Here is a 9,509-nt window from a genome sequence, read left to right on the forward strand (position 1 = left end):
TATTATTATAGTTAAATACATTTATATTTTCTTAATAAATTTATGTTTATTTATTATAACATTAGAAAAGAAAATAACCATTAAAAAGTTAAAATTAAAAAAAAATAATAATAAATAAATGGAAAATAAAAACAACGAAAAAACTCAAATTTTATTTCTTTTTGATGTAGACGGAACATTGACAGCTTCAAGAAAACAAATATCTGATAAAATGGATAATCTGTTAAAAAAACTAAAATCTCATGTTAAAATAGGATTTGTTGGTGGTTCAGACTATAATAAACAACAAGAACAATTAAAAGAAACGATAAATGTGTTTGACTATGGATTTGCAGAGAACGGAATAACTTATTACAAAGATAACAAGCTAGTAAAGCAGGGAAGTATGATTGAAAAATTAGGAGAAGTTTTGTATCAAAATATTGTGAATTACAGTATGATCTATATGGGGAATTTAGAATTACCAAGAAAAAGGGGGAATTTTATCGAATATAGAAAAGGACTCCTAAATATTTGTCCTGTTGGTAGGAGCTGTTCTAACGAGGAAAGGGATGAATTTTATAATTATGACAAAGAAAAAAATATTAGGAGAGATTTTGTAAAAGAACTGGAAAAAAAGTTTGGTTTGTGTGATGTTAAATTTTCAATAGGTGGGCAGATTTCCATTGATTGTTTTCCAAAGGGATGGGATAAAACATATTGTTTACAATTTTTGCAGGGTTATAAAATTTATTTTTTGGTGATATGGTTATGGAAGGAGGGAATGATTATGAAATATTTGTGGATAAAAGAGTGATAGGTGTCCAGGTTTACAATCCTATTGATACTGAAAAAAAAATAATGGAAATTCTTGAGAGAGAAGGAATTAAAATCTAAAAAATTAAATTTTTTATTTTTCATAATTAATATCTATTCTAAGAATTTTATCTACAAAAAGTAATAATAATTTTATTAATAACTGTCTTTTATATTTTATTAAAATAAAAAATTAATCAATATAGTGTGTTTGTTGTGTGTTACCTTAAATTTATAATTAAATATTCATATATTTATTTATATTAATAGTAAAAACACATATTAATATTATTATGTATTCATATTTTAATAATTATAAACATATTAATATTATTTATTTTTGGCAGAGTGGTGATAAAGGTACCATATAAAACATCATTTTATTAAATAATGATACATTATCAACAAAATTAGATAGATTTAAAATTTAATTTATGAATAAAATTTCTTTACCAATTTCCAAAATTTTTTGATGTTTTAAGAATGTATCCAATGGTTTTCTTTATATACAAAGTTTATATTATTATTAATTACATATAATGTTGATTAAAAGCGTTCTTAGTAAAATTATATATTTTAAACCACTTTTATAATTATTGAACTAGTTTATATATATTTCTCTGCAATTTTTTTAATTTCACCTGGTTTCTTTATACCTTTAGTAATTAAAAAAATCATATCTTCTTTACATATAACTAACTATCCAAATATTTTTTTAACTCTTTTTTATTATACTTGTGTCTATAAATACAACTTTAACCCTTTCTAAATTACAATAATTTTTTTTAATTGAGATTCATATGTATCTTTTTTGATGTTATATTCCTCATATATCTGTTTATGTGTTGATTTTTAAAGAATTAAAATAATTATAATTATTATTTTTTAGAAATTGTTTGGAACTTTCTTAAAAAGAATTTTTTGGCATAAAAATAGTTTTTCTCAGATTTATTCATGAAGATATAATATATAAACATCTTCTGTCTTGGTTATTTAAAATTTAATAGGCTTTATTATAAATCTTAGACTATATCTCTTTATGGATTATAATTTATTTTCATGCAAAAATTTTAGAATATTTTAATATATATTATTCATATTTTCAAACAATTTTCTTCTTTTTGTGCAAATCTTTTTTAACTTAAAATATGTCTTACAGAAGTCTATATTCGCATTTTGTCATTCATTTATTTAATTCAAATAACTAAAGTTTAACCCAATCTAAAATTATATTATAAAATCAGTGAAAAATTTATTTTAAGAGGAATAGTAGATAATTTGTATACTTTTAGATAATTTATAATTAATAATTCTTTTAATAAAAATAGAAATAAAATTAGAAAATATTTTATATTTGAATATTTTTAGAGAAGATATTATATAGTTAAAACTCTTTATGTTATAAAATAAATTTATAAATAAACCTTAATCAACTTTAATTGAAAAAAATGATTTTCTATGGGTATTTAATTATAAGACAAATCTCAACAATTATATTATTTTTAAAATAAAATAATATTCTATTTTTTTATTAAACCTTCTGACTAGTTTTTGTATCAATAAATGGAATATTACTTTATTTTTTAAAAACTTTTCATCCGATAATTTCCGAATAAATACAATTACAAATAAATTTCTAAATAAATCACTAAATTTTGATAATAAAATTATGAGAAATACCAATAAAGAATTGCAAAAAATAATATTTTTATTTGATGTTGATGGAACCCTAACGCCTCCAAGACTACAAATATCTGAATCTATGATAAATATTCTGGAAAAAATAAGAAAATTTGTTGAGATAGGATATGTTAGTGGTGCAGATTATGATCATTTAAAAGGTCAGCTTAATGGCTCAGTAAGTCTGTTCAATTATGGATTTCAGAGCATGGAACATCATTTTACAAAAAAATATTTTAAAAAAGGTGGTAACTATGGTAGATAAGATTGATAGAGTATTATATAAAGATATAATAGATTTTTGTTTAATTTATATGGGAAATTTATAACTGCCTGTAAAAAGAAAGCTTATTTCTTGTTCAAAAAAATGGTTTACTTAGTATTTCTCCTATCGGAAGATCATGCACATATAAAGAACGATTGGAATTTTTAAAATACGATAAAGAAAAGAATATTAGAAAAGTTTTTAAAAAGGAATTGGATAAGAAATTTGAAGATAAAGATGTTAAGTTTACAATAGGTGGGCAGATTTCTATGGATTGTTTTCCAAAAGGTTGGGACAAAACATATTGTCTGCAATTTTTGGAGGGCTATAAAATTTATTTTTTTGGAGATATGGTTATGGAGGGAGGTAATGATCATGAGATATTTATCGATAAAAGAGTGATAGGTATTCAAGTTAAGAGTCCAACAGATACTGAAAGAATTAAAAATATTTTTTTATAACTTCTTCATTTTTTTCTATATTTACTAACTTCTAAATATTTTAATATTTTTAATTTATCAGTCTTCTCCGTGTTTTTAATTAAATAATTATTATTAATAAATCCAATTTAAAATATTTTTATGACAGAATATGATTTACAAAAAGATATACACAACCTCAAAATTCTATTACTATTTGATATAGACGGAACACTAGTACCACAAAGAGGAATAATATCTGAACCAATGAAATCACTTCTAATGAAACTTAAAACACATTTCAAGTTAGGATTTGTAGGCGGTGGTGACTATACCAGTCAGCAAAAACAACTTCAAGAAACTATGAGCATATTCGACTACGGGTTCTCTGGTAATGGTACAACTTTTTGAAGAATAATACAAAAATACACCAAACATGTATTATAAAGAAGTTTGGAGAACAGCTATATCTAGATATAATAAACTTTTGCCTTATATATATCGGCAATCTCAAAATACCAAAGAAAAGAGGATCTTTTATTGAAATTAAAGATGGGTTGTTGCATATATCACCTCTTGGAAGGTACTGCTCAGAAGAAGACAGAAATGAGTTTATTGAATATAACGCCAAACATAATGTTTTGAAAACTTTCAAGGATAAACTTGAAAAATATTTTGGAATAAGAGGTGCAAGATTTACCATCGGAGGAAAGGTGTCTATAGATTGTTACCCAAAAGGATTCGATAAAACGTATTGTCTACAGTTTTTGGAGGGCTATAAAATTTATTTTTTTGGAAATATGGTTATGGAGCGCGGTAATGATTATGAGATATATCATGACAAAAGAACAATAGGTGTTGCAGTTACGGACCCAGATGATACTATGAACAAAATTTTTGAAGTTGCAACAAGAGAAAATGTAAATATTGATTAAAGTTTTATTGATATAATTTTAAAAAAATATTATTAAATTAAAAATTGTAGTTAAAAGTTTAATATGAAATATTTCTATATTTGGTAAATAGTCTATATTACTAAAATAAAATTAAAAAAAATTTATTTTAATATGAAAATTGAGCTATTAATGTTATTCTACTTCTTAAAACAAATATTATCGTCTGAACTAACTTGTAACAAGGATATAACTAATAAATTAATGACTATTAAAAACAAAACCCATACAAAAGACACAGATCTTCAAAATTTCTTCTTGTTATCAACAAATGATGATGGTAATAATAATAATGAAATTAGTAAAAATAATTTTGATAACAATGTTAACTGCTCTTTAAATATTCATCACCATACAGAGAAGAAAAATATTGATAAAAAATTATCAACTTCAATTATAAACATAGAGCTAGTAGATAATTTAATAGATACGTTTCTAATGATAGTTCCTATAAAGGAAAGAAGAAAACTTTTAAATGAAAATTGTAGTGTTTATGGTGAAGATATTTGTAGAAAAATATTTAGAAGAATCACAGAGGTTGATGTTACAGAGGATGAATTAAAGAAAAGAAGATTGAATAGGTCTAGAATATTTGGTGAATATAGAAATGAAGTATTTGTAAAGGACAATTATCAAAACTTTGATAATTATTTAAATAGATTAAGAATTATTACAAATAAATATATAAAAGATGCAGTTACAAAATTAATAGTTAAAAAAATTAATAGTTAAAAAAATAATAAGTAAAAAAAAATTAATTAATTTTATATTTAAAAACTTAAAAAATGAACTTAAAACATTCTATACTCCTTCTTTTAATAGAAAACTACATTCAACTTTCCCTAAAACCTCACCTACTACAAAAACTATAATATCAAACTTTATAGAATTATCTTTGGATAATTTTTTATTGAATGCCGAGATATTTGCCAAACCACAAACAGTAGATGATTTGAAGATGTTTCTTGAAAAGTTTTTTGAGTTTTTCTTTTTGGATTTGTGGATAAAAAAATTTTAATAGAAAGAAAAAAATTTATTATTGTAAACGTTGATGAGTGTAGTGTTAATAAAAATATATTGAGTATAAATTTAGAAGTGGATTATAAATATAGTAAGAAGGAATATGTTAATTATATTTTTAAATTGATTGTAGAGAAACTTTTGAAAGTGTTGAATATGAAAATTTAAAAAAAAGTTTTAGTTTTTAATAAAAATTTTAAAAAAAAAAAAAAAAAATTATAAATCACACACAGAACTTAAATTTATTTAAATTTAATTATTATTGAATTGTTTATATAAATATTAAAACATATATATATATAATATAAAAATTAAAATATTATTAAAAAATTTATTATAATTTATTTAATTCATCAACAAACTCACAGGCTTTACAAATTTTTTTATTTGCTCCTTTAACATAACCACATTTACATAAAAATTACTATCAGTGTTATATAAATTTTCTTTATTTTCTAATTTTTTATTATTTTTTTTAGAAATTAAAATTTCTTTAATTTTTATTGAATTCCTTAAAAAATTCATTAAAAGTTTTGAATCGATTCTTTCAATTTTTTTAATAAAAATTTTAACAAATCCTCTGAAAGATGTTGGTGCATAGGTGCATTCAGTTGAAAAATAAGGTATTTTATTATGAAATGCGTACATTACAATATCTTTTTCAGAAATATTCATTAATGGTTTGAGTCTAGTAATTAAATTTATATTATTACTATCTAAATTATTATTAGTATCTAAATTATTATTAGTATTACTATCTAAATTAGTAGTATTATTAGTATCTAAATTATTATTAGTAGTGTTAGTATTATTAGTATTATCAAAATTAATGTTAACTGAATCATTTAAACTACTCCCTAATCTATTTAAATCACCCCTAACAAAATTTAAAACAAGAGTCTCTACAACATCATCCAAATTATGACCTAATAAAAGATATTTACCACCTAAACTTTTTGCACCTAAATCTAAACTCTTTCTTCTAAAGACTCCACAATATCCACAGCTTCTTTTATGAATATTATTTTTATTTACCATTACGTCATCCATAGTCATATCAAAAAGACTTTTATAAGAAATTATCGAAGAGTTGAGTTTGTAAGTATTTTTAAAATGATTTACTATTTTTAAAGAATCTTCTCTGTAACCTTTAATACCTTCGTCTATGCTTAAAATAATTAAATTATCCATATTATTTAATTCTAAATTTAAATTTTCAATATTAATATTATTTAGATTTAAATTATCTAAGTTATTAGTAATAGTATTTAAATTATCTAAATTAGTAGTATTTAAATTAGTAGTATTTAAATTAGTAGTATTAATAATATTAGTAGTATTTTTATTAATTTTTTTAAATATTTTATGTAAAATTACTAACATTACTGAAGAATCTTTACCTCCTGAAAGTGCTAAAATTAATTTACTATTAAAAATATCATGTGATAAATTAAATTTTTGTAATGTTTTTTCTACCTGTGATTCAACAAATATATTAAAGCATTCTTTACATAATCTATATTTATGTGGTGATGTTATTATTAATGCTTTATTTATTTTACAATGTACACAGCTCATAAAAAAAAATTAAAAAATAATAAATAAAAAAATTTTTTAAGATAATAATTTTTTTTTAATTATTGTAAATTTTATCTATTAATTTATTTTTCAATCTTTGAAACTCTTTAGAACAATTTTATAATATATATATTAATAATAATAAAAATATATTATTTATATTAAATTAAATCAACAGAGTTACAAAATCATTACCAACACTAAATATTTTTACATTCTTTTGATTTTTAATATTTTTTTGTTAGTTGCGTCATTGCTGTTAACCTCAAATACAATTTCTTTAGGAATATCAACATTTCCATAAATATTATGATCACCTAACTCTCCTACAGTATTACATCCAAACCCGTAAATTTTATTATCCTCATTTTCATACTGTAAAATCGTAAAGAAGGAATTTACGTTAAAGTCTCTAACTTTTCTATTTCTGAATTTATTTTTCTTCTTTCTCCTGTTTTCATCTTCGTTTTTTACAGACGATGTTTTTGTTTTTAGAGAACCTTTTTTTTCTTTTCCCTCTTCTTCTACTCTTTCAGGCTGGAAAACTTTCTGAATTCGTGGTGTAAAGTAAAATTTTGAATTATTTCCTAATTGCCCAAAATTATTGTTCCCTACAGAAAATAAATTACCATTGTTGTCTAAAAAAATTGTAAAACCGTCACCTCCTTTTATTTTCACTATGTTTTTAGGATTAAAATTTATTTTATCGTCTTTTTCGAGCATTGAAAACGGATCTGGTGATTTATTAATTGATCTTGAAATATTGGAATTCTCGTCATTAGTCCAATTACCATCGTTTCCATTAACTTTACTACTAATATTATCTAAATTATTGTTATTATTAATATTATCTAAATTAATATTATCATTAATATCCTCATCAAAAGGTGGTATTCCCAATTCACCCATTATATTACTCCCATTACAATAAACGCCTTCTTCTGTTCTTATAAATGTACAATAAGCACCGCAAAAAATGTCTAAAACGTTTTTAAAATTTTTACGTTTCTTATTAGTCATTTTTACCAAATAAGGGAATAGTTTAAACCTATCACTTTTTGGGTCAAATCCTGCCTCTCCGTTCTCGTTCATACCGTAAAATTGAACATTATTAAAGTTATCCAGCATTAAGATGAAATTAAAACCTGCTGCTATTTTTTTAATATTGCTGAACATTTTTTTTGGATTTTTCTGGTTTCTCGTTGTTTTTGTAAAAAATTTCTTTCCTCTCGAATTTCTCAATGTGCCCATTCCAAAAACCTCTCCTGCTCTTGTTAAAATAAATGAACTATCGTTTGTCAGTGCTATTTGTTTTATTTTGTGCGTGTCTGAAGAATTTTTAGTTTTATTTATTTCTGAAACTCTTTTGGGTTTTATAATTTTTGGTAGTACTGTTTCCATTGGTACAGACTCGTCTCCATCCCTTCCTAAAGCATTCTCGTCATTACATCCGTATGAGAATATCCTATGTTGGTTGTTTTTGTCCTTAACTACTATCATACTGTGAAGTGATCCTGACTCTACCATTATGACATTCTTATCATCAAAAAAATCTAATTTCATTGGTTTTGATGTTTGCATTATCGAATCATCCTGTCCTAACTGAGAAGCTACGTTATTTCCGAAATTGTAGATTGCCATACTTAAAATTTTCTTAAGACTTTTTTTTTTAATTTAAAATTAAAAAAAATTTAATTAACTAAAAAAAATTAACTAAAAAAATTAAACAGAAATTTTTTTAGTAATTTTTAATTAAACAAATTTTAACTTATAAGATTTTACTTGTTAATAATAATAAATAATAATATTATTATTTATTGACTATACTAAAGATCATTTTCTCTTTTTAACCTTTCCAACATTTCATCAATTTTAGTTTTATAACCTTCATACTCAGAAATAAATTTAATATATTTTTCATTACCAGAAAGTTCTTTATAAATATTTTTTAACTCCTCATTATCTTTTAAAAAATTGTTTAGTTCTTTAATATCGTTTTTCATAATTATTTCTTTAAATTTTTCTCTGTTTCTGTTTATAGTAGGTTCAAACTTTTGACGGAAGTGTGAGAGTAAATCTGTAATGTAGTCAGATTCTATGGTCTTAATTGGTAAAAAATGTGATAGAATGATAAATAATAATTTCATGCAAATTTTTTAATTAAAATATTTTTAAATAAATCAATTTCTATATATGGTAATTATTTAAAAATTTATTAATATAAATAATTACTGAATAATATTAAATATAATTACTAAATTAATATTAAATAATTACTGAATCTATTTAGTTTAATAATTTATTTTTATTAATTACTAATCAAAAACTTTTTACTAAACTTTTCACCACCTAAAGAAACTTTACCATTCTGCTCATTCATTAAATCTGAAAACCTATCTTTATCTCTTACCAATTCATCAATAGTATTATTATTATTATCATCATTATTATTATTATCTAAATCATCACTACTACTACCACCCAACTGTTCACTAGAAGTTTTAGGATTTTCTGTTTTATTCTTTTCAGTATTTCCAATACCGAAAGATTCCTTCTCTTTTATTCTACCTTCATTGTCATGGTACATTTTATGTGCTAACGGGAATTTGCTTTTATTTACTGCATCTAGATTTTGTTTGTCTTCATTAATGTCTTTATTAAAAATGTTATTGTTTTCTTTCTTGTCCTCCAGAAATGATTTTAAATTTTGTCTTAGTGGATTTTTAAAACTTCTAAATAAATTTTTAAGGTTTTCTTCTCTGTTTTGTAAAGGAGTATTTGTAATAGTAGTAGGGTTGT

At 22.4% G+C, this 9,509-nt stretch overlaps 1 protein-coding gene across 1 annotated transcript; it reads left to right on the forward strand.

The window, feature by feature from the left end:
- Positions 1–211: 211 nt before the first annotated feature.
- Positions 212–3,201, forward strand: LOC121131642 (phosphomannomutase 2-like). The gene is made up of 2 exons (XM_040727009.2): positions 212–623; positions 2,996–3,201. The coding sequence occupies exons 1-2, from the start codon at positions 212–214 to the stop codon at positions 3,199–3,201; spliced, it is 618 nt and encodes a 205-aa protein (XP_040582943.2).
- Positions 3,202–9,509: the final 6,308 nt, after the last annotated feature.

This window comes from Lepeophtheirus salmonis, unplaced genomic scaffold, assembly GCF_016086655.4.
Source record: "Lepeophtheirus salmonis unplaced genomic scaffold, UVic_Lsal_1.4 unplaced_contig_8867_pilon, whole genome shotgun sequence".
Lineage (NCBI taxonomy): Eukaryota > Metazoa > Arthropoda > Copepoda > Siphonostomatoida > Caligidae > Lepeophtheirus > Lepeophtheirus salmonis.

Bases quoted from the DNA above. Each gene is read 5' to 3' on its own strand.
- LOC121131642 (XM_040727009.2), top strand. From the start codon at position 212: ATGGATAATCTGTTAAAAAAACTAAAATCTCATGTTAAAATAGGATTT. The intron at 624-2,995 runs GTTTGTGTGATG...AGTTTACAATAG, and splicing joins AGAACTGGAAAAAAAGTTTG to GTGGGCAGATTTCTATGGAT.